The 26914-nt window shown below is 40.2% G+C and overlaps 1 protein-coding gene across 2 annotated transcripts; it reads left to right on the top strand.

Moving 5' to 3' along the window:
* The first annotated feature begins 93 nt into the window (after positions 1–93).
* invs (inversin) lies at positions 94–26787 on the top strand. Of its 2 annotated transcripts, none has more exons than XM_065260818.2 (19): positions 94–254; positions 1028–1140; positions 8075–8159; positions 8327–8490; positions 10458–10631; positions 14394–14561; positions 14676–14856; positions 14936–15045; positions 15154–15325; positions 15419–15574; positions 15659–15888; positions 15987–16093; positions 16169–16378; positions 18346–18530; positions 19071–19773; positions 21256–21461; positions 22300–22404; positions 24366–24644; positions 26307–26787. In XM_065260818.2, exons 2-18 carry the CDS (start codon positions 1138–1140, stop codon positions 24482–24484), a joined length of 3078 nt encoding a protein of 1025 aa, XP_065116890.1. In that variant the 5' UTR covers positions 94–254; positions 1028–1137; the 3' UTR covers positions 24485–24644; positions 26307–26787. The 2 variants fall into 2 exon arrangements, with proteins under 2 accessions (XP_065116890.1, XP_065116889.1); XM_065260817.2 differs by having other exon boundaries at positions 8324–8490.
* Positions 26788–26914: the final 127 nt, after the last annotated feature.

Genomic DNA, 26914 nt, shown 5'->3' with positions numbered 1-26914 from the left:
GTTTCTTAAAAACTACATGTCCCGTAATATGCTGAATGCTGAGACTGTCGTACACGGTAAATGTAGTTTTATTCATGTACGTGCCCAGATGTGTTTGTGGTCTCAAGATATTTTGGAGTACACTGACCACAGCGGGGCTAAAGTACCATAAAGTACGATAAAAGCGTTAACGCTGCAAAGAGTTAAGAACGGACTTCAGATATTTCATGTCAGAAATGGGAGCATCAGGATAATTGTGTTTCACCTTGAATGTGGTAAGTTGCATCATCGTTTCTCTGCTGAGTAACGGAGATTTATAAAAGTATTTAGCCTTCAAGCTACATGCAGACACAATCAGCTGGAGGATTTAAAAGTTATGAATATGTCGCTTCTGGTGGTTTAAAGCAATTATTAACTTTTTATTTGTGACAAAAATGTTTAATGATTTGTATCATGTTGTACAGACTTAAAAAATTGTTTATGAAGATGCCAACGAAGTTGAATCATAAACTATTTTATCGTTTTATTAATTAGTGATGGACAGACAATTTTAAACGATCGCTAACTATCAGGTTCAACTACTTTACGGCACAGTATTAATAAATGTGCAAAAGGTTTTGTGTGTCTTTTTCTTTTCTTTTTTTATTTAATTTAGTTTTATTTGTCTGTTTTCTTGTTATTCCTCTGTTATTTCGCTACATATGCTTTTGATGCTTTGCATAGGAGGATGGTATGAAATAAACAAAAGTTGATGGTATTGCTATTCATACTATTGTATACTAATATGTGTGTAAATTCAAATATATAACTATATTCAAATATATAACTCCATATATTTTGAGTAGAAAATTGTAAGATTTCAAAAGTGAAAGAGTTTCAATGTCTCATTCTGTTTCAGTTTAAATAAGTGAAGAATTCAGTGTTGTTTTTTTGCTTTGTTTATAAAGCATACTGTTTAAAGTAAACTTTGGCAAAAACTGTTTGGCACACTAGACCAGAGCAGGTGGTTTGTTGCCTGTGTGTTGGTTATCCGCTCTCTCTCCTGCAGGAACACCAGATCAGAGCTGCTAGGGGGACCTGTGGCTATGCCAAGCCCAGCAAGAGTTCGTTTAGCTGGGTAACATCTGTTGAGGCCTTCCCTGCCTCCTGGACATCACCATGGTAAGAATCAGACACATACACTCTGTGTATGGCGGTGAAAGAAAATGAGGAAGCTGTGATGAGAGGAGATGAGAGTTGTGCTAAAAGTGAGAGAAGATGAGAGCTGTGCTAAGAGTGAGAGGAGACATGGAAAACTGTGCTTAGGGTGACAGAAGATGATGAAAGCTGTGCTGAGAGTGAGAGGAGATGAGAGCTGTGCTAAAGTGAGAGAATATGGGAGCTGTGCTAAAAGTGAGAGAAGATAAGAGCTGTGCTAGGAGTGAGAGGTGACATGGACTGTGGTAGGGGGACCGGAGTTGAGGCAAGCTGTGCTTAGAGTGAGAGAAGATGAGAAAAGCTGTCCTGGTGGTGAAAGAAGATGAGGAAAGTTGAGAGTGAGAGGAGACGAGGAGAGCTGCACTGAGAGTGAGATGATATGAGGAAAGCTGTGCTGAGAGTGAGAGGAGAAGAGCTGTACAGAGAGTGAGTGGAGACAAGGAAAGCTGTGATGATGGTGAGAAGAGATGAGGAAAGCTGTGCAGATGACAGGAGATGAGGAAAGCTGTGCTGATGACAGGAGAGCTTTCATTGCGTCCTTACATGACGCATTTGCCTTACATGAGCAAAGTTGTGCTGAGAGCGAGAGGAGACAAGAGGTGTTTCTCAATGTCAAGGAAGGATCCTCAGAAGCCAGAATTTCGAGGATGCTACGTCATCGACATCCGTCGAAGGACTGTTCCAGTGTCGAGGATCCTCAGAATTTCAACCAAGGAATGAGTCCTTCATTCAAAAAAATATCCTATATACAGGAAAGGATGCATATGTGTAGCCTTCGCCCTCTTTGCGCTCTCAAATCACCCACAATCCTATGCGCGCAGTGCCAAAAGCAGATCTTTTCACTGATGTAAGGACGCAATGAGTGCACTTGCTAGCCTGTTTTATTTACGTGCTCTCTGAATGCCAAAGAGGAGCCTCGCCTACCCTCTGAAGGAAGTGACTTGGAAGGACTAGTCCTGCCAAGGAAGTATCCTTGACATTGTTAAACACCTAAGGAAAGCTGTGCTGATGATGACAAAAGATGAGGAAAGCTGTGCTGAGAGTGAGAGCAGACAAGGAAAGCTGTGATGAGGGTGAGAGGAGATATAGAAAGCTATGCTGATGGGGACAGCAGATGAGCAAAGGTGTGCTGATGGTGACATGAGATATAGAAAGCTATGCTGATGGTGACAGGATATGAGCTAAGCTGTGCTGATGACAGGATATGAGCTAAGCTGTGCTGGGAGTGAGAGAAGATTACAAGATTAGCTGTGTTTAATAGAGTGCCGCAGGGATGACGTATTTTTGTAGGCTAACCCGGAAGTTGGCAGGATACAGGTTCCCTCGCAAAAAGACCATTATTTTTTTCCATAGACTTTTAGGTTTTTACGCAGTGATATTACGCAGTGCCCGAAAATAGTCCCCTTGGTTACTTTCAATAGCAGGGGACTATTTTTGGGCACTGCGTAATATCACTATGCCTGCTGCAGCCTTGATTATTACGCCAGTTTGAGAGTATAGTTCCTAGCCATATCTGCCTAGAAAATCGCAACTTTTAATTTTCGATCGGTCTTAGTACACGATGTAACTACAGAAGAGTCAAGTTTTAAATAGGAAAAATATCTAAACCCTTTGGTTATTTTTAGCACGATGCTAATGGTCTAATCAGATTCAATGGATTGTGCTAAGCTATGCTAACAGTGCTAGCGCCAAACCCAAAGATAAGATAAATGGATTCCAAAACGGTAAGAATCAAATGAGCATATTTTCAAAAAAAGTGGAATGTCCCTTTAACAAAAGTTTTACACATACACGTTTTGTCCAACAAGTCTTCAACTTTTATGACTTTTAAAGTCAAAATTCAGCTTTAAATTTTTCTAGTAAATGCATTTATACTTCAAAATCCATAAAAATGGGATTAATCTGTGCAGATGAACTTGTTGGACAAATGTGTCTTTAACTTTTTTTAAACACAGATCTTATTTATTGCGATAATCCAAAAGTCTATGGGAAAAATAAATGTTCTTTCTGGCGAGAGAACCAGTGTCCCGCTAACTTCCGGGTTGGTCTACGAAAAAACGTCATCTCTGCGGCATTCAATTAGATTAAAATAATTTGCAAATAATAGAGATAATAGAATAGAGGTACTCTAATCTGCTAACTGATGTTATGCCACTGACCTAATTGTTGATCAATTTATTTTAATCCTTGTGGGCTTCACCCTCAGCATATACAGTATGAATGGAGACAGTCCATTCCGTGGCCCCAATGTTGAGTGTAACCCCTATATTAATAATTGATGTAGTGAAGGGTAAGTGAATGTTTCTAAGGGAGGCCTGGCTCTCTCTGGGGTTAAGTGAGTTGTTAATAATTGATGATGTGCTGATTTTTATGGTTCTTTGAGCGTGTTAATAGAATAATGTACTTACTGACTGCATGGATAGAATAATGCAGTTAACGTGTGTTTTGTGAATAATTTAATTAGTGTGTGTTATGGGGGCATGGCTGAGAGATCACGCAAATATACCCATCTACATGTTCCTTTCTTGAGATAACCACAGTATGTGTTGCACATTGCTTTCTAATCTTATAAACACCCAGCTGATTCAAATGTTTCTTCATTTTTTTTCATTTCCTGTCTCTCTCGCATTCTCTTCCACCCTTCGTTTTCTCTCTCTCCCCACCTCTCTCTCTCTCTCATTGATTTTCTGTTTGTTTTGCAATCACATTATTTCCCGCGCACAGCGGTGTAGCCAGCGGCTAAATGGCCCCTTTTCTTACTAATTGGACGTTTAATTAGATCACAGATTTAGCCCAATTAGTCGCTGTAGGGAGGAGAGGGGATAGCCTAAGGGGCTGTGTGTGTCTTTGCGTGTGTTGATGTTGGTAGATGGTAGAGAGAGAGAAAGCAAGAAACGTTGGTACAGAGGAAGAGCAAGAGAAAGAATGGGAGGGTGGCAGAGAGAGATGTTTCTCTCTAGGCTGCCTCATTAGAGATGTCAGATAGGGTCTGTTATAATACTTCCCCCTCATCCCGAGACCGCCCCCAAGAGACCTATGATAGGAACCCGGACCCAAGTGAGCTCCAGAGACTACGACATTTCAAATCACTGCCGATCTGCTACCTGAGTGAGCCGCTTCTGATCGCAGCCTCGGTTTATCATTGGTCGATTTCATAGGTTGAGGAAAACAAAGACCAGGGACCAGGTTTCTATGAAAGGGAAGCGAAACAATGCCAAAGAGAAAATTTGGCTGCGATAAGAAATCACTGCAAGAAAATAATTGTTATAAAGTTAAGGAGTAAAACTACAAATTTTTTAAATCATTATCAACAGTGATGCCAACCTGATGACATTTTATCAATTTTTACGCATTTTACAAGATGGCATGAGGTGAATCACACAAAAACGTACAGTTATTAAAAAAACTATAATGATACTCCACCCCTAAACCCAGCATCATCAAAACATACAAATTTGGTCGTACAAATTCATACGAATTAGCCAGATGCATAGAAGTTGCCATGATACTGTGTTGGTGATGCCAACGTATGAAGTTTCTCTTTTGCGTCCCTTGAGCTCTTTGTGTGCTCAAAGCTCTTAAAGTGGTAACAGCAAAATAGTAGACAACTAGATGTGTACAATTCTCTAATGTACTGATGACATATTTACATCATTTAATCCACCCTACTGTAATAGAGACACAACTTATACACCAGTGTATACCTCACAAAAATATTCTTATTATGTCCTGCCATGTTAAATGTTTTTTGACAATTTAAAAGTGATCATATATAATTGTTTCTTAGTCTCTTTAATAGAATACATCCAGAAAATACAGGAAATGTGTATATAGTTTTAAATACTATATAAAAATGTAAACTGATGTGTCAAGTTTTTAGGGTAAACTCCCATTCCACTTGAGCAATAGCAGGACTGCAAGATCTCTTAAATCGAAATAAAATTAAATCCTTATTTTTTATTTTAAAGAAATTAATCTTTATACTTCATTCTGCTCAAAAACGCTCAAGATGTGTTTAGTGCCAAGAGAGGTCAATAAATAAATAAGACATTTAGTCCTGAAAATGTAAAAAAAAAATTGTACATATTTCCTGTATTTCCTGTTTGTATCCTAATAAAATACTTTGAAAAATAAATATGGATGGACATTAAAACGGCTAAAACAACAAAGTTTGGTGGTGGTGGCCTAAGACTTTTGCACAGTACTGTGTATTTCAAGTTTTTACTGCAAATTCACATTCATAACACTGGAATTGCTGTTATGCGACTTTGGACTGCTACCTTTTTTGCATTTTCTGCCAACATTCAGTGAAAATATAACTTTGATATTTTTAATATTGACTGAGTAAGGTCATGTCAAAGATGATGAAATAAATGATTGTAAACAAACTAATGCTTCTAATCTTGTAATTAGATTATGAGACTTTAGCCTGGTTTTCACAGGCAGGGTTAAACAAATATTTAATAACAATACTTAACGTTAAACGGACATAATAGAATTTTATGATCAACAGTCTTGCCATTTCTGTGAAAAATCTGCAAACGTCTGTGTGGGCACATCAAAGTTCTGTGTGGGAAGATGCCGTGAGAGCCTGGTAATGTTTACATAACATATGTTAGACGGTGATTATTTGTGTGTTTAATAGCACTTATGTTCTTCAATTGTTGTGACTGACACCTATGGAACTACATAATTACATTACTTTGCCCATTGGAAGCCACACCTCCCTCACCAGAGGGATCATTTGTTGCCCTGCTGCATTATGGGACACCACAGCTAATGAGGCACAAGGTGATCATGTCACTCAAAATACACTAAGGATGGCATCCACAGGGATGGTTGTGTGCATTCACAACATGGTGCCTTTTCTCCTTGGAAAAAGAATGGAAGATTTGCCCTCTGGGAATTAGATGAAAGGACCGGAGTCTCTCAGCCCGAACCGATTTAAAAAAAAGAAAGAACGTTTATGGAAAGAGAGAGGTTGATCTAAATCAGAGATCTGTTATTGTGATGCCAGGCACTCCTTTACAGACAATCGTGCACACGGCTCAACTCCTGACCCAATTGTTTATTCTTCATTATACTTTCTTTTTTCTCCGTCTTTGTCTCTCACTTTCTCCCTAAATCCTGACTCAGCTGGTTGTTCAGTAAGATGCTGGTAGGGGATCATTTGGCTCGGCTAGACAGGCTGGATGCTTGCCCACACACATACACATTGAAGATGAAGTGCTTTCCCTCTTGTGCAGATTGTATGAATCCTTAATGCGTTCCAGAGTTTGAGTGGGAAAGTGTGCGAGTCTAAATCAGTGATAACTGTTTTGTGTAAAAATAAATTGCAATTATTTGACCCCTGCTTGAAACTTTAAAAACTATGAATTGCTAATTATATAACTATTTCTAAAAGATATAAAAATTTTAATGTTTTTAAAGATAATATAACACATGTTTTTTATGTTTTGGAATTGTTATAGGCTTAACTGATATTAATTTAATTATTAACAATTTTGAATCATTTACACTTCAATTTGATGCTGAGATACTCTAATATAACAAAGATTAGTCAAAATTAACATACGTCATGTATTATTATTAAATAAACCAAGACGACTATGATTCAAACAAGTTTTATTTTTAAACTGATTTAAATGTTGAAAATCTTCTTCTCCTAAATGAAGTCTGAAATCTTTTGTGCCCACGTGTTTCGGAGAACATTGTTTGATATGCCAGACAATTTTGTCTGCCCCAATGAGTATTTTCATGTACCAGTCTGTAAGAAATTGAGGAAAGCTTGTGGTAGATATGACTAAAGCCTCCATAAAAACCTTCTCTCACGGAAAATCACTTCCCACGCGATAAGTTGCGCACACGCTAACCTGTGGTCGGTAGCGAAATCGCGAGCACTTTTACCCTGTGCGTACACCTCTCTCAAAGACGTACCCCTGCTGTCTTTAACCATGTTGTGAATCCAAAAAAGCAGACTGTGTTTGTTTGTCTGATTTCCTTAGTTTAAGTACACAAAGTCACATAAAGCTGAATTACAGTGCAGCATTTAAAGGCTTTAATCAGAATGTACACACACAAACACACATGCTACTGAAGTAGTTGTAACTCTTAGTAGTTTTATAAGTCTTCATTAACTAACCCCAATTACCCTTTCATGGGGTGCGTGAGAACAGAGTGGCTAATAAGTTGTGTGTGTGAGAGAGGAAAAGAATGAAATTGGGAAAGAATTGTGAGAGATTTTATGAATGGGAATTGCAACTATTAAAACAAAAGGTAGTAATGCATGCCACTTCGCATCTGTTCTCATTTCTACAGTCATAAAAATGTTAGCTACTTATATGCATTTAATATGTATCTGTATATGTAATTGAATTTTTTTTAAAGCTCTTGCAATATTAATGAACATGAATAAGAGATGAGTTGATCAGGGTGTGTCCCAGTAGGGCAGTGGTTCTCAAACATTTTGTGCATGCGCCTCCCCCCCTTGTGTAGGGTGCATCCCTTCATGCCCCCCCAAAGAAAATTCATGAAACAATCTCAAACTTAGAATTTACTTTGAACAAAGCATTCAATTATATAATGTAGTGTTGTTGGTTGGTTGGTTTGATTACACAGAATATATAATAATTTAATGTATTTATAAAATGTCATGGAGCCTGGAGCACTCCTGGCATCATCTCGCTCCCCCCAGTTTGAGAACCACTGCAGTAGGTATGTACCCCCTCCCTGGTACTTACTGTCTGAGGATTACCTAGAATTCCAGCTGAACCACTGTGAGCGGATATGATGGTTTGTTTGGTCACCAATTAGAGCAAAAAAGGGCATGTTTGTATTTAGTGTATATTTTTGATTCTTGGCTCATGACTAAATGTGTGACTGCTGCTTTTTGCACCAGGCGATGTTGCTCTCCCAGAATCCATCTCAGGTTCATGCGGCCGCTGTGAATGGAGATAAGAGTACCTTACAGAAACTTATCACAGGTATGATGCCTGTACATTAAAGGAATAGTTTTTTGGTGATGACAGAATTTACATTTTGGATTGAACTATCCTAACATAGTTGTTCTCCATATGATCATTCAAAGTCTGGATGCTCTCTAGGAACAGGTCCAGGTTGATTGTTTAATGTGTAATTTTGTCTGTAGCAGAGCCATGTCTGCGGGACAGTGAAGATCAGTTTGGACGAACCCCTCTGATGTACTGTGTGCTTGCTGACCGCTTGGACTGTGCTGAAGTTCTGCTTAAAGCTGGTGCAGCCGTCAACAAGACTGACCACAGTCAGAGAACCGCACTGCACCTGGCTGCACAGAAGGTGACATACAGTACACACATACACACACTCACCCGTCTGACTCTGAACTGACACTGTGCTGTAAGGGTTTACTGCCCTCTAGTGCTTAAGGCGTTGTCACGTTTCTCTCTGAGCTTTGAATATGAGTGAAAAAAGGTGATCTAAATGAAAGAAGATGAAGATGAGGAGAGGAGATGATAAAATGGGAAGAGGACAGGAGAGTGGAGAAAATTACAGAATGAGGAGACAATAAGAAAGTGGAGCATGAGAAGTGGAGACCAGAAAAGTATGAGGACAGAATGTGGAGAAGAGAAAAGTAGAGGATGAGGAGAAGAGAACATTAGAGTACAAGAAGAGGATGATGAGAGAGCAGTGGAGAATGAGGGAAAAAGCAGTAGAGGCTGAGGAAAAGAGAGCAGTAGAGGATGAGTAGAAGATAGCAGTAGGGGACAAGGAAATAAGAGCAGTAAAGGACAAGGAGAAGAGTGCGGTAGAAAATGAGAAGAAGAGAACAGTAAAGGATGAAGAGAAGAGAGCAGTAGAAATTGTAAAGAAGATGAGGAGAAGAAAGCAGTAGAAAAGGAAGAGAGAATGAGGATCAGATAGAAGTAGAGAAAGAGGAGGGAGTGAGAAGTGAACAGTAGAGGATGATAAGAAGTAAAGGATGAGGTGAGAAAAAAGTATAGAGCATAGAGGGTATATAGAGAAAATGAAGACCAGAGAGCAATAAAGAATGAGGAGAAGAGAGCAGCAGATGACAATGAGGAAAGGAGAGCAGCAGATGATGAGGAGGAGAAGAGAGCAGCAGATGATGAAGATGAGGAGAAGAGAGCAGCAGATGATGATGAGGAGAAGAGAGCAGCAGATGATCATGAGGAGGAAAAGAGAGCAGCAGATGATGATGATGATGATGAGGAAAAGAGAGCAGTAGTTGATGAGGGGGAGAAGGGAAAGAGAGCAGCAAATGATAATGATGATGAGGAGAAGAGAGAAGCAGATGATGATGAGTAGAAGAGAGGAGCAGATAATGATGAGGAGAATAGAGCAGCGGATGATTATGAGTAAAAGAGAGCAGCAGATGATGATGAGGAGGAAAAGAGAGCAGCAGATGATGATGAGGAGGAAAAGAGAGCAGCAGATGATGATGAGGAGGAGGAAAAGAGAGCAGCAGATGATGATGATGATGAGGAGTAGGAGAAGAGAGCAGCAGATGATGAGGAGGAGAAGAGAGCAGCAGATGATGATGAGGAGAAGAGAGGAGCATATGATGATGATGATGAGGAGAAAAGAGCAGCAGATGACGATGAGGAGAAGAGAGCAGATGACGATGAGGAGAAGAGAGCAGCAGATGACGATGAGGAGAACAGCAGATGATGTGGATAAGGGAGCAGCACACGATATGAATAAGAGAGCAGTAGAGAACAAGTAGAGTAGAAGAGTATGAGGAGAAGCGAGCACTAGAGAATGAGGAGAAGTGAGCAGCACATGATGAGGCGGGAAAGTGAAGAGGAGAGAAAGACAGGAAGAGAATGGATTGATGGGTAACACTCTGACATCTGGATCAATAAGAGCTGTAGCTCAGGGATTAACACTCTAATTGGGCTGGGAATAGAGACTGAGAGCTCTGACACACACACAAACACACACAAGGGTTCTCCCCAGAATGTTTTACACAGGAGCTAAGGAGGCCTGGGAGGATTCTTGATGAGAGGGGTGGGCCATTCACATTCAGCCACATTCAGACACTTAGATGGATAAACAGATGCCTCAAACTGTGGCACAACAATAAATGGTTCTGCATGACACTGATCAGGGTATTTTTTGTGTTCATTTTAATAAAACGTATATATTCATATGATAGAATAGTTTAGTCTTATGCATAGAGATCCCATGGAGTCAAAATTACAATTTGCCCTTTTGTCCATATTTGTCATGTTGTTGTTGTTTTTTGTATGTTTTATTTTTTTGCGTTTGAACACACTTTTCAGGGCAATGTGCGTTTCATGAAACTGCTGCTGTCACGTCATGCTGATTGGCGGTTGAAGGATCTGGAGGAAATGACTCCACTGCACCTTGCAACCCGACACTCGAGCTCCAAGCCTCTATCTCTGCTCCTCAAACACATGGCACCGGGTGAGGTGGACACACAGGACAGGAATAAGGTACAAAACATACATGTCTCACACGCTAATCCTCCTCTCTTTAGGCACGGGTGGGTATCAGGGGTGAACGTGAGGTTAGATTGTGCGTGTGTGTTTGTGGTTCTATATATATGCCATTAAGCAGCGTGGGGTCTCCGCACCCTCTGATGTTTTTCTGGAGGATATGAGTTTGTTTAAATCGTCTAATAAAAGTTATTTTCTCAGCGCTGCTGCAAGAGCTTGCCAGGCGCCTACTAGGCTCAGGGTCTCATCGCTGTGTTAACCTCATGCGTGTTTTAAATGATGATTACACACTCGCTGCGTGCCACAGGCTTGTCCCATGACCAATTTAATTTTACATTGAAACTGCTTGTTGCTGCTGTTAGGTATTTGCTGTACCAGATTTAGCATATTGTACAAGTTATTGTATGATGGTTGGTAATGCTGTAATGGCAACAAACACTCACCAAATGGCTGATGTTGTTGGTGTGTCATCCTAAATTAAGTCACCATTCACTTTTATTGTATACTGTAGGATAAAGATGATATAAAAGTGAATAGTGAGCTGTTCTTAACATCAGTTATGTTTCCTAACTTAAATACACAGCAATCAGCAGGCAGTATGAATCAGGCTTAAAGTGTATACTATTTTCTGAAGTAAACTTAACAATGAAATACACGGCGGGCACCATAGAGTTTAGATAGGCGTGTGTGCGCCCTGTGCTTTCCTGGGAAATACTGCTATCAACTGCTGCAGATTACCAGACCACATGCAGCTTCATTCACTTTGGCTCCAATTACTGTAAACATTCACCCTGGTTTACTTTCCGATGATCTGCGCACATACAACGACTCTTTAGATACGCCATCATTTAAAATCTCATTCCAAAGACAAATGGCTCAAAGCTACCAGGGTTATTAGAGGTCCTGTTTTAAATCATTATTTTGTGTGTGTGTATGTGTATGGTTGTGATTACACTTACATGTGTGTGTGCACTGGATGGTTGTATCAGTGCATCCATTGTGACAAAAAAGCATGTTTGTTCTCAGGCTCTCATATGTCTGTTGGTTTTGTAATAATTTGATAAGTAGAATCGTGATTGCCTTATTTTGTGACTGGATGCAGAAAATATTACAATCCTTCTAAGTTCGTCTTTAAACCTCACCCACTCCATACTGGCTGATCCTGGAGCTCAAATATTAAAAGAGTAGTTCATCCAAATATGACATTTCTCTCATAATTAACCTCACAACATCTTGACTTAATTTCTTCAGTTGAACACAAACAAATAATTTTATATTAAAGGGATAGTTCACCTAAAAGTTAAAAAAAATGATTCACCCTGAGGCCATCCAATATGTTAATGACATTTTTTCTTCAGTAGAACAATGAAGATATTTTGAAGAAACCCCAATGCTCTAATTATAGATTCATATAATGCAAGTCAACGTTTTCCGCCACTTTGAGAATTCAAAAAGCATGTATATCCAATCCAGAAGTAATCCCCATGACTTCCGGAGATGTATTCACTTTTTGTGAAGCCATTCAATTGTTTTTTTTTTTTTTTTTTTTAAAATTGAACATAATTTTCATCATTAATAGTGTTAATGGAGTGCCTCTGCCAAATTCTTGTGGTCTTCTTTTTGGCAAACCAACCTCTCACTGCCACCTATAGAGGGGGAGGGTAAAACACAGTTCTTAGATATAGACAGTTTCAGCAGTAACGACATAAACAAACGGCTTTCGTGGAACACATGTAACTACCGGTAAACTCTACAAAGATTTAATAACAACAAAGTCCTTTTAGAGCAGTTTATTTCTGATTATTAGCTAAAAAATTTACATAGATTACCTTATTTCAAATTATAGCTAAAGTGTATCAAAAACTACAATTAGCTCAGTTACTGTGTAAAATGTGTATTATAAAACAGGCAGTTCTGGTTCTTCATTCTGATTGGTTGAAACGCCTTCTAAGCCATGATAAAATACCCTGGTAAACCCACGGTTCAGACTGTTGCTGCGTACTGATTTATTAAAATAAACACCACAGTCTTTAATCATATTTTTAATTTGTATACAATTGCACAATTATGGCGATATCCAGATAAATGTCAATAGATATTGTTGAGTCATCTAATCAATAAAGAGAAACGTTCTTTTAGGAGTTTATACCTCAAATTCATATTTCCGCTATCCACTGGGTGGTGATCTTACCCAACTTAAACACTGACGCATTCACTCAACACTAAAAACAGCGTGTTTTGATCAGGCTCTGAATCTGATCTCTTACAAAAGTTATTCACATAAATGGAATTATCTCCGCTTTTAGCTAAAAAAAAATCTGAGAGGTGATAAGAGAACAAATGAAGGTAGGATGAAACGTTTTTTTTTTTGTTGTTGTTTGAAAGCGGATGGTCTGTTCTTTCATTTGATATTTTATGTTTATTTAAAGAAGATTATTTTTCTGCAAGGCATTAAACTAAAACTGGGTGGCAACTTAAAAAAAAAAAAACGCTGACGGGGAAAGAGTTCAGCATGCTTCCAAGCATATTTGATCATCACTTGATCGATATAAATGTTAATGTATAAATTAGATGAATGTTGGTTTATAAAATAAACACCACAGTCTTAAATCATATTTTCATTGTGTCTTTGCTGCGTCTGTGTTGGTTGGGAACTGCGCTCTGTTTCAGTCACACTGGAACTACTTTGTTTGGCGGAAGAGTAATATTTGTACTAATATAATTACAGCTTATTGTGTTTTTTTATAAGATTCAGCTAACGTTATGCATATGAAGTAACCGTTTTATAAAAGCAATAACCTGCGCGAAGCAGTGTGGTTACAGTGCATTTTATAACAGCTAAGGTTTTTTTTTAACAACGCCCCTTAGCTGTTATAAAATGCACTGGTAACCCACTGCTCCTTGGGGCTTATTGCTTTATTATATTATGTATACAATATTAACCAGTGGCGGCTCGTGACTGCTAATCTGAGGTTCGAAATCGCATGCTATGACAGTAGGTATTGAATTAGATGAATTACTTAATCGTTGACCATTAAACTGTAGGTACTATATAGTACAAATTAATTTGGACGTACTACATCTGCCATGTTTACACATCACTTGACACGTATTCATAACAAAAGTTAGTTGTTAACTGGAAGGATGTTAAACAACATGAAATTAAACCACAAGGAACAGGTGTAAAAATGTTGGATTTTTTTAAATAAAACAAGGTCTCTCCTTCTTTTTCTTCATTGTAAAACTCTTCTTTCAGGGGCTCACGGGATAGTGTCCATCAAAGTAGTAGGTGATCCGGGGTACTTTTCGCATACCGTTTTTGGAATACTATAAATTTGGACATACTACTTGTCTCGCCTACTGCTTTGGGTACTTTTCGCATACCGTTTTTGGAATACTATAAATTTGGACATACTACTTGCCTTGCCTACTGCTTTTCACCTACTATATAGTATGGAAGTAGGCGGTTTCAGACACAGTGATACACAGGAAGTGCATTTAAGCATCACGCTTGAATCTTTGTGGAAGTTAATTCTTCTACTGGAAGTTAAGTTTGGGCCACAAAAGCCATTTGTTTATGTTGTTAACCTATTGTTAACCTGCTGTCTATATTTGTGCACTTGGATAAGTGCCACAATGTTGTGTTAAATTAAGCCTAAATTTTCTTGAAGTAAAGCCTATTTGTAGCAGCAATCCAAAAACAGCAAACAGGAAAATTGAAACCAGAATCTTGTAAATATTTTGTTGGTGTTTCTTCAGCAAACAGCATTGCATTGGAGTGCATTTTATAATCATCCCGAGCATGTTAAGCTGTTGATCAAGCATGATTCAAACATCGGGATACCAGACAGCGAGGGCAAGATCCCGCTACACTGGGCAGCACATAACAAACACCCCAACGCCACACGTACAGTGCACTGCATCTTGGTGAGTCATTAACAATGCTAATTTCACACACACTGTATACGGATAATGACACATTCTGTAAATCACACACTCCACCAGATTCATTGAAAGCGATTGGATTTGTTTATATCGTAGGAAGCGGCTCCCACCGAGTCTCTACTGAACTGGCAGGATTATGAGGGCCGCACCCCTTTGCACTTTGCGGTGGCTGATGGAAATGAAGCAGTGGTTGAAGTCCTGACATCATACGAGGGCTGCAGCGTGACGGCCTACGACAACCTGTTCAGAACCCCGCTCCACTGGGCGGCACTTCTGGGTATGCGCATTCACACACATGCATAAATAATAATTTTTATAGCCCAGCTTCTACATTTTTATGGTGTGTGCGTGTGTAGGACATGCAAAGATTGTCCATCTCCTGTTGGAGAGGAACAAATCTGGGATGATTCCATCAGACAGTCAGGGAGCAACACCTCTGCACTACGGAGCTCAGAGCAACTATGCAGTGAGACTTTGTTGATGTCGTGTGTGTATTGTAAAACAATGGATGCATTGCATTGGATTTCTCCCAGCTGTTGTGTCAGCTCCTGTTATGTGTGTGTGTATCTTTAAGGACACAGTTGCAGTGTTCCTGAAACACCACACAGTGCGGGATGAGCCCGATCTGGAAGGACGAACAGCTTTCATGTGGGCTGCTGGGAAGGGCAGTGATGATGTTATCAAGATTATGCTGGACTTGAAGAAAGACCTGGACATCAACATGGCTGACAAATATGGTGGAACAGGTGGGGGATTTAAAATGATAAATGAAAAATCTTTGACATTTCTGTCACTGGTTTGTGTATAATTTTGGCGTTTTGCTCACTGTGTGTGTGTAGCGCTTCATGCGGCCGCACTTTCGGGACATGTGTCGACTGTGCGGTTATTGCTTGAGAAGGGAGCCATTGTGGACCCATTGGACGTAATGAAACACACGCCTCTGTTTCGTGCTTGTGAAATGGGCCATCGAGACGTCATCCTCACCCTCATCAAAGGTTTGTCAGCACATACATGGACATACGGTTAGAACAACCACAGTGTTCATGGCGAATCTGCATTTTATATAAATTATTGTTCAGGTGGAGCACGTGTTGATCTGGTAGATATAGATGGTCACTCTGCACTGCACTGGGCCGCTCTGGGCGGTAATGCCGAGGTGTGCGAGGTGCTGATGGAGAACGGGATCAGTCCTAACCTCCAGGACCACGCTGGAAGAACTCCGCTGCAGTGTGCGGCATACGCCGGCTATATCAACTGCATGGCCTTGCTAATCCAGCATGATGCCGACCCCAATATCCAGGACAAGGAGGTAAGAATCAAACATTGTCTGGGTTTGAGAACTTAATCATGAGCAGAACAAGCATGAACTGCGACTTCATTTTTGTTCATGTGTGTTTACATGTTAAGGGGAGAACTGCGCTGCATTGGTCCTGTAATAATGGTTATCTTGATGCTGTAAAGCTGCTCCTGGGGTGTGGAGCGTTTCCCAACCATATGGAGCATACTGAGGAGAGGTAATGAACGCTTACATATGCGAGCTAATGTATCGTCTGCCGTAAAGGTGCTTAACGTAAGCAATGTGTATGTAGGTACACTCCTCTAGACTATGCCCTTCTGGGAGAACATCAGGAACTGACACAGTTTTTATTGGAGCATGGTGCTTTGTCCATCGCTGCCATCCAGGACATTGCCGCTTCATCCATCCAGGCCCTCTACAAAGGATACAAGGTCCGACGGGCTTTCGGAGAACGCAAGAAACTCCTTATGAGACACGAACAACTTCGCAAGGATGCTGCCAAGTAAGTACACACATATGGAAATGTACGCAAATGTAGTAATACACTTACTACACAAAGGAATGTGTGTACTGTATCAAACAAAACTGGACTGGAGTGTACATGAAATAGAATGGAGTGACAATCTAATAATGATCGAATCAAAGGTGCCTGAATAATGCTCAGTCAGTTTAACCCCTTATATTCTGTGCTGATCGATGTGGCATCAGGTTTGTTAGACTGATCTCAGATACTCAGAATGTTTGCATGAATGTAATATGTGTTGTTTAATTATGTGTGTTTGCTCAGTAGCAGCTCATCTATCTACCTGCCTGCTGCAGGAATATGAACATCAATTTCTTGCTGTCAATAATGGAAATAGATGAGAGGGAGAGAGAGATTCACATAACCCTCCTCCTTTTCTGTTAATTGGGCAAAGCTCATCTGCTCAACAGCTTGACATTTAGAGTCTGTCAGCTCTCGGGATAAATGAACACACACCTTTCCTCAGCGTCTGCATACACACATTAACATTTTTTAAACTTGTTTGCATAGTCTGCCTATCTGTTATTTTAGGCAGTCTATCCTTAAAGGAGAGTTTCTGTCAAAAAGTTTCCATGTTAATCTCACACTTGGACCCTGTGAGATGGATTTAGCAATGCTTTTGGAGTTACTTTGTGTGACCCCCCCATTTTGGGGGTGGGTCATTTTTCTGCCCTCATTTCATTCCATTTCTCAGTTCAACAGATCAATTCTTTGTGGGATGAATGTGCCTTTATTTTACATCAGGAATATGTGTATGATACATTAAGTCCTTAAATTTGTTTTGACAAGCAGCAATCTATTGGCCAGATTTACTAACAGCTTGTGCCAGCGTAACCATCATTTTGGCGTTAAAGGAACATGCCGACTTTTTGGGATTTTAGCTTATTCACCGTATCCCCCAGAGTTAGATAAGTCCATACATACCCTTTTCATCTCCGTGCCTCCCATAACTCTGTCTGACGCACCCACCGCTAGCCTAGCTTAGCACAAAGACTGGAAGTAAATGGCTGCAGCTAGCATACTGCTCCCAACAAGTGACAAAATACAGCCAACATTTTCCTATTTATATGTTGTGATTTGTAAAGTGACACTGTGTACAAATAACAAGGTGATATGAGACACAGCCATCTTTTAACCGTATACATACTGCCCAAGTAGCAGTGCTTTGCCTTCTGAGAATATAGTTCCCAGTATGTATACGGTTAAAAGATGGCTGTGTCTCATATGACCTTGTTATTTGTACACGATGTGACTATATAAATCACAACATACAAATAAAAAAATTTGGGGGTTATTTCGTCACTTTTTGGGAGCAGTATGCTAGCTGGAGCCATTTACTTTCAGTCTTTGTGCTAAGCTAGGCTAGCGGTGGGTGCGTCAGACAGAGTTACGGCATGCACGGAGATATAAAAGGTATGTATAGACTTATCTAACTCTTTGGGATTTAGCTTATTCACCATATCCCCCAAAGTCGCCGTGTTCCTTTAAATAACAACTTTCGGGATTTACTAAAGACAGCAGTGCATTATTACCGCTGAAAAAAATTTAATTATTGCATTTGTCATTATGGAAATCAATGGTTGTGCCTGTGTTATTTAATTTGCGCATTTTTTAGTAAATAACTCCCACGGTAATTTAGTAAATCTGGCCCTTAGTGACCTGATATTTGGAGGATTTTCCTGAAGACCAATGGGCAGTTTGGTCTTCAGAAAATAAAAACTCTAGGAAATATCACACAGAATTTGTATCTATGTATGCAATGTCCTTAAAATTTTCACTATGGCACTTCTACTTAACTTGTGATCAGTTGACTGTATGAGCAAATATCAATATGACCATTACAAACACTATTCAGAACAGTCATCATCAACAGTTCTATAGTGTGTGTCTGAATATTTATAGTATAGTATAGTAAATGTGTGTCTGAATATTTTCTGTTTCTTTAGGAAGAGGGAGGAGGAGCGAAGGCGCGAGGCAGAGCAACAGCTCTCATTGGTTACAGTCAGAGTGGAAAAACTGTCATTGGATGTAACAGAGCAAAGTGTTGACGTTAAAGGACACAAGCACAGAAAAACCTTTAGTGCTCATAACAGCCAATCACAGAGCAGGAGAGAAAAACAACATCGAGCAGGTGGGTCTGTGAGACATGCACAATTAAAGGGGACATTTCACAAGACTTTTTAAAGTTGTAAAAAAATATTTGGTGTCTCCAGAGTACGTATGTGAAGTTTTAGCTCAAAATACCATATAGATAATTTATTATAGCGTGTTAAAATTGCCACTTTGTAGGTGTGAGCAAAAATGTGAAGTTATGGGTGTGTCCTGTTAAATGCAAATGAGCTGATCTCTGCACCAATGGCAATGCCGTGGTTAGATAGGTGCAGATTATGGCGGTACTATCCCCTTCTGACATCACAAGGGGAGACAGATTTCAATGACCTATTTTTTCACATGCTTGCAGAAAATGGTTTATCAAAACTTAGTTACTGTGTTGATCTTTTTCAAAGTTTATAGGTTGATAGAAGCACTGGGGACCCAATTATAGCACTTAAACATGGAAAAATACAGATTTTCATGATATGTCCCCTTTAATGATATAAATGAATATGGGCACCGTAACTAATCCAACACTGCTTCTCTGGCTCATTCTTCCTTTTTGTTTCTCCCACAGAGCGCAGAATTAGAGAGGCCAAAACCCCAGAGTCCTCTGTGACCTCTGACCTCACAGTGAAGAAGTCTTTAGGCACTCTAAGTGAAATGTGTCCAATGGAGACGTGTGGCCCTAAAGCTGCATGCCATGTACCAGTCGAATGTGACTCCACATATGAGCGCCTATCACCTGCTGGGTCCAGTCGCCCAGGCAGTGCCAAACCAGTGCACATAGGGTCCCATGGACCACCAATCCACACAGAGACCACCTCAACCCCCAAGCCAGCCATACACACCAGACCCAAGACCACAGGGTCACAAATTGAAACTTCTCATACCATATCAACTATCAGTTCAAAAGAAAAGACCCACGGGACACCAACAGACGGTCATCATAGATCTACTTCCAAGGGGAACAAGCCAGCAGGACCTAAATCTGCAGGAACCCAGCGATCCAACATGTCCAGTTTAGAAAGAGGAACACGACAAAAAGAAGGACGATCGGAAAGAGGGACAGAGAAACGGATGGAGAAAGAAAAGGATAAAACATCAAGAGAGAGACCAAATGCCAGGGAGAAGGAGAAGTGTCCAGAGGTGGAGAGAGATAAAGAAAGAAGGATGGGGAGAGGAAAAAGAAAACATGTGGATAAAGGGAAGGAAAAGAGGATGGAGAGTTTGCACAGTAAACATCAGGCAGCCAGTGTGATCCAGAGAGCATGGAGGAGGTACATTTTGCTTCCTTTATCTTTTGATGGTGGCTTCAGCTATAAGTTAGTTTAGAGTTTAGTATTCAAATTTTTGAATACTCAAATATTCTAGTCAAAAATGAGTAACGTCTGCTCCAGTAACTGACGTGATGCGGATGACGTGAACTCCACTGTTTTGTCCTCATTGGTAGTTGCTTCCGAATGTCGCTCATAATTTGCATAAAGTTAAACATTGCCGCCGAGCTTCCATTGAAATCAACGAGATTGCGTCGCTCTGCTACTGCTAGTCGCTTATAATGTGAATGTAACTTTACTGAGTGCACACCGCCAGCGACTAGCAACTGCGGAGCGACGCAATCTCATTAATTTCAATTGAAGTTTGCCAACTTCCGGCAACATGAGGGACAGCGACCATTGGTGACAAAGTGGGCGTATCCAGCTACGTTAGAAAGTTGAGAACAGTACAACTTTCTGCAAATGATAGATGACTTTCGGAAGTAACCTGCGTGAAATGGATGATGTTAGCTCCACTGCTCCTGAAGGTCGCTAATGATATGCATAAAGTTAAACTTAACCATACTTTATAGCGAAAGGGATCGTTGGCGACAGGAAGTGGGCATGTCCAGCCATGCAACAAAGTTGAGTAAAGTTTAACTTAAAGTTCATGAGCAACTTTTGGGAGATGTCCCAAATGGCACACTCCAGACTTATGGACTTCCTTAGAGTCCACATTTTGATAACATCATGTAGTGCAGACCTTAAGGCGCACCGGAGTCGTATTTTGGGACAGACTTGAGAAATAGGAAGAGAAGTTGCCCATCAGTGTAAACTCCTCCCTTCCATCTTCTGATTGGCCTGATTGCTCTTTCGCAAATACTTCTGGATTGGTAAAGTGCGCAAAACCTGCTGCAGTGCGGCTTTCGTCAAAGACCGCATCATTCGGTGCGTAAAATGACAGATTTGACACCCTACGGACTCATAGACTAAGCGAGCACGCGCAATTTAAGGCCACGAGACCAAAAGTCCACATGAAGTGCGCCATTTGGGACAGGGCCTACCATTAAGAGCGACGCAGTGGAGTTCACCTCATCATCTCGCGCAAGTTACTGCAATGGATGTTACTCATTTGATTATGACAACCAGAATTAGAAACGCCTCCTAATGGGCTCATTGAAAGAAATGAGTGACAAACAGCGAGAAAGTGGCAGGTGGTCTGAATAGGGATTGCTCCCCTCCTACTCTCCTCAAAGGTCACTCGTCATTTGCATAAAATTAAACTTTTCTCAACTTTGTTGTATCGCTGGACATGTCCACTTCGTGTCACCAACGTCACTGTCACTCGTGTTGCCAGAAGTCGCCAAGCTTCCACTGAAATGAATGAGGTCGTGTCGCTCCCCCATTTCTAGTTGCTTGAGCATGGGGGTTTCTCTTATCTGTTATATACAATTGATGCATTCACTGGTATGTAGGCACCTACATAAAATGTTGTTGTTTATTTAGGACTTGTATCCGGGGTCGTCTTCATAAGATACTATGCAGGACCGCAAAAGGGGTAGAGACAACTGAAGTCACCGCCCTACTGATTCAGCTATTGTGGGGGTGGCCTATCTATCAAGACCACACCCACCACACAACTGCTTTTGAAGTTCAGGCTCCTCCCACCAGAAGCACGGGGAAAAAGAGCTCAGCGCTGCAAAATATTTATGGTGAGCGATGGCCTCTGAATGTTTTTGCCGGCAGTAAGTAACTTGTGAATCTGTTATTTGTTGGTATTGATCAAGTACAATATGCAAAATGCTTATACTGCATCCTTAGTCCAATATCTGATGCCTAAAGCCTTAAATTGAAATGTTACTCGGTCTTCATTTAAATTTGCAGAAAATAGTGACTTTTTGAGTTCACAGTGATCCATGACCATGAGACTATGAGCAAAAAATCCTAATTGCTTCAAAGAATAACACCTGAACTCTCCCAAAGGCATCATTTACATCAAAGCACAAACAATGCAGGCCAAGTATTCATGCAGCTGTAATGCAAGGATCACTAATAAGATTTTTAAAGGGGGTGTGGCTTTTTAATACAGACACACACACTCCCATTTTCATATCTGTTGATAAGGTAGAGTTAAACTTTCGACCCAGTTAGCGCTACTGACCTTCAGCAGACATGAACAGGTGATGATGGGTGTGCAGGCCTGATCCACTCTCGTTCTCAAACACGCGCATACACGTACACACGGACACTTGTTCCCCTCCCCGCTCCACCCTGACAGTCAAGGCGCTTTGAAAAGTTCATTGCTGTCAGATGGAATGTCGAGCTGTCTCACACACTCCGTCCAAACCCCCCTCCCCATCTCTACAATGCCGTCAGACGGACACAAGCTCACACACCTGCACGTTTTATACCAAACTGCTGAACCTTGTTATTTTAAGAGCGTCAGTGCATGAGTTGTGACGTTAATTCAGATATATTAATTTAACTTTGACGAAAATGCACGTTATTACATTCAAGGAACAATCACGATTTGCGTTTCATTTGGTGTAGGTGGAGCCTCGGCCAAAAGAGGGCAGTCTTTACGGGCTGCAGCACTCAAACCACAGAGCCGAAGCCAGTTGTTGCTGGACCTGTCACTCAAAACAAACAAACAGTGTGAGTATTTAAACACACATACACACACTGGGGCACTGTGGTTCTCAAATGTTTTCGACATGTGGCCCCCTTGTGTATGGTATGGTCCCTTTGTGGACTCCCCACAGAAAATGTGAAAATATAACCTCAATATCTTTACTGCAATGATATTACGCAGCAGCCGAAAATATTTCCCTTAGTAACTTTCAATGGCAGGGGACAATTTTCGGGTACTGCGTAATATCATTGCTGCCGTAACATGGCTGCAGGAGGCGCAAAGTCCTTGATTATTATGCCAGAATGAAAGTATAGTTCCTAGTCATATCTGCCTAGGAAATCACAACTTTAAATTTTCTGTCGGTCTTAGTACACGATGTAACTACAGAAGAGTCGAGTTTTAAATAGGAAAAATATCGAAACTCTTTGGTTATTTTTGAGTGCGATGCTAATGGTCTAATCAGATTCAATGGATTATGCTAAGCTATGCTAAAAGTGGTGCCGCCAGACCCGGAGATCGGCTGAATGGATTCTAAAACGATAAAAATCAAATGTTTAACTCTAAAGGGGGTCGCACACTGGAAGCGCAGCTCAGCGCCGTTCTAAAAAAATCAAGCAGATTGTTTTCTATGAGTATACGCACACCGGCGCTGCCAGGTGGCGCCTGTCCAGCCACCCAGCTTTGACTCAGTAAGTTGCTCAAATCCCTGTCGTGCCACTCAGATAGTTTAACATTAAATAACATCATATTTGTCTCAAATCATAAACGATTAACATTGGCTGCTAACGTATATTTAGCATTTTGGAGTAGACGCTATCTGACGAAGCTCGCGCTATTTAATATGCACTTTTGGTTTACGATACCCCCGAGTTGTCCTATATGCGACTCGATGCGGCGCGGAGCTGCGCGGCCGGTGTGCGACCCCCTTAAAGGGATAGTTCGGCCAAAAATGATATTAAACCCATGATTTACTCACCCCCAAGCTGTCCGAATTGCATATGTCCATCGTTTTTCAGACAAACACATTTTCGGATATTTTAGAAAATGTTTTAGATCTTTCAGTTGATTAAATGTAATGTTACGGGGTCCACCCATAGTCCACGACCTTCAAGTCCATAAAAAGTGCGTCCATCCTTCACAAATTAAATCCAAACGGCTCCAGGATGATAAACGAAGGTCTTCTGAGGGTAATCCGAGCGGTGTTGTTGTAGAAATATCCATATTTAAAACTTTATTAACGAAAATAAATACCTTCCGGTAGCGACCGCCATCTTAGTCGCGTCCGCATTCAGAATGAGAGCTTACGCAGCCTACGGAGGCTACTCTGCTGCTGCTCTGTGCCCCTGCCCTCCGAATTTGTCATACGTCACTAAGAAAAGTGCGTACACTACACTAATACTCTCTCCTGAATGCGGACGCGACTAAGATGGCGGCGCTACCGGAAGGTATTTATTTTCGTTAATAAAGTTTTAAATATGGATATTTCTACAACAACACCGCTCGGATTACCCTCAGAAGACCTTTGTTTATCATCCTGGAGCCGTTTGGATTTAATTTGTGAAGGATGGACGCATTTTTTATGGACTTGAAGGTCGTGGACCCTGTAACATTAATCAACTTGAAAGATCTAAAACATTTTCTAAAATATTCGAAAATGTGTTTGTCTGAAAAACGATGGACATATGCAACTCGGACAGCTTGGGGGTGAGTAAATCATGGGTTTAATATAATTTTTGGCCGAACTATCCCTTTAAGGGAGCTGGAAAATTATTATATTTTCAAAAAAAGTCCCTTTAATACTGACTAAGGTCGTGTAAAGATTGAAATTAAATCAATTTGTAAAATTAAATTTTGATGCTCCTAATTTCATCATTAGATTGCATAACACAGATGCACCTAGTCGCCTTGTATAGAAACGTCTTCCAAATGCATTATAGCAAAGGTCATGTGTAAATTTAAAATGCATTGTGTTTTTAATCTACAGTGAACGCTGTCGAGTGTGTGAGCCTGGTGGACTCTTTGACCCAGGCAAAGCAATATTCCTACCATTTGCGTCCATCCAGTGGTGGAAGTCAAAGCGGCCAAAGCAGAACCAAGATCTGAACAAAACAGCCATGCATGTGCCTCAATTTTAATCCAAAACATTTTCTGCTGGACATACATTTCTATGACTGATCTAACAAAGATATGATAAAGATAAGCCAATGCACTTATAACTTATTTGTAAGAACATGACGAGGGGGATTGCTTTGACATGTGGGAGGTAGGGGTTGAACGACTTCAAATTATTTAAAGTCGACTGTTATGACATCAAAGTCGAGTCAACGTCGACTAGTCGTTGATGTCAATCATACAAAACACAAGAGATGGGACTGCTTTGCAACATGCCACAATTTATTAGCAGAACATTAATACAGATGCTGATTATACAGCTTATGTTGCAACTTAAATTAAAAAAATTATACAGCTCATATGTTGCAACTTAACGTAACAATGCAACACTTAGTCCAGTTTTAGAGCATTTTTTAATCGATGCATGTCGGCATAACAATGCTAAAATTATACAGCTCCTATGTTGCAACTTAATGTTAACTAGGGATGGCGAAAACTAAACATTTTCTTGACTGGCCACCGAGCCTCATTAGCTGGTTTAAAATATGCTACGCTGTTTGAAATAACAGCCATTTCGAGCCGCGCCTGCAATTTCGCAACTCTGTCGCATCTCTCTGCGCTCTGCCTCCGGCTCACAAACAAACACACTTTTTTAAATCCCCTACAGCGCGGAACATGAGTCCCACAAACGCGGCGCCGAATCGGAGGACAAATGGCTGCTTAGTTTCGAAATAGTTTAGGTACAAGGTCGTTTGTGAAGCTCATTTGAAAATTGCCGCGGCTCATTTAAAAAAATGACAGCTCCGAAGAGACTGCGCTTTAGTTTGAGGTAGTGCTGCTAACAATAATAAAGACAGAGGATGATCATCATCACCTTATCTGTTACCACTGAAATGTAGATGTCATGTATTTCCAAATCTAAACCCATCTTATGCGAAAAGTTGCCTAATAGACTGCAACACGATAAAACGGGCACCTTCAGAATGCGTAAAAGACACACCGGCTAAGGCAGGTCTGAAAGCCCTTGCCTGCTCTAGAAATACAGCAAATATATTTAATGCAAATGTATGAGGCATATAGACCTACGTTTTATTCATTTATGATGAGGTGCGTTCTAGTTAACAATGCAATGCAAGTGAACGCGCCGTGCCGGCGCCTTCATGCACGGACCGGTTATTATATTCTCTGCTATATTTGCTTTTTATTAATTAAATACATGCAATTGGTTGATGAAACATTTATTAAAATTAAGATACAATTTATACAAAACGAAATTCATTTAAAAGAAATGCTTTCTACAAAGCAAAACTTAATTAAGTGGTAAAAATAATGTCTGAGGATTTACAGAAACAAATCTTACTCTGCACTTTACTGTTAGCCTAAAAGACATAATGTTAATAATTTGGAACACAACCAGGAGAGACTTTAATTTTAATTATTTTATTGCTGTATTTTATTTACTATTCGAATAAAGGAATTTATCTATTATTAATTTATTTTTAAAAATAGCCTCTAGCATTTACTTTTCGCAAACCTTGTGAGCGTGCGAAACCAAATACAGTGACCTCGCGCCAAATGTTTTTTATTGGTTTATTAAGTACAAACAGGCAAGTTATGAAAAACTGAGTGTGAGGGATTTTTTCACTTCACACAAAAAGATCTTGGAAAGAAATAGATGACTAGCTGTAGTAGCGTTTAGTCCACTGTCTGTGTGATCAATGCGACTAGTCGACCTCAGGCTTAAAGCGTCACGACATTGCATTAAGGTCGACTAGTCGACTAGTCGACTAGTTGGTTCAACCCCTAGTGGGAGGTATGGCTAGTAAATGAGTGGGAAGACATCATGAGACACAGAGAGAAAGTTTTGTGTGGTCACGATCATCTGGGTTTACTTACAAAATCTGCAGTTTCAACTTGAGGTCAGAGGTTAAGACCACAAACACAACAAATTTCTTAGATAACCTTTAACTCTGTCATCAGCAGGTGATATGCTTGTCATAAAGGTGACATACACCTTGCATAACAAGACCACCTGCATGTGTTAAACTGAACCTTTCTGCCACACATTTACAGTCAGCTTCTGCTATAAAGACCTCACAGATCTATGCATTATGTTCTTATATTCTACTGCCACCCGTATTTACTGAATGGGTTGGATTATACGGTAGTTTTATTATCCATTAATATACATCGTTTTTTGTCATCTTTGTAAATATACCAGTTTATATTTCTAAAGACTTTTTTTTGCCAGAGTTGCAGGATATGTACCTACATAGAAAATGCTACATAATTTCATACCATTTAAATTTCTCTATCGCACAAAGGAGAAAATCTTGGGAAACTCTGTAAATAACTCAAGCATTTGTATAAGTATTCTCTTTCTAAGTCTGTGCTGATGTTTTTGTAATAGTCAAAAGAGAA

This window comes from Paramisgurnus dabryanus, chromosome 13 (genome assembly GCF_030506205.2).
Source record: "Paramisgurnus dabryanus chromosome 13, PD_genome_1.1, whole genome shotgun sequence".
In the NCBI taxonomy this organism is placed as follows: domain Eukaryota; kingdom Metazoa; phylum Chordata; class Actinopteri; order Cypriniformes; family Cobitidae; genus Paramisgurnus; species Paramisgurnus dabryanus.
The sequence above is the reverse complement of the archived record's forward strand: the minus strand, read 5'-3'. Positions and strand labels throughout refer to the sequence as shown.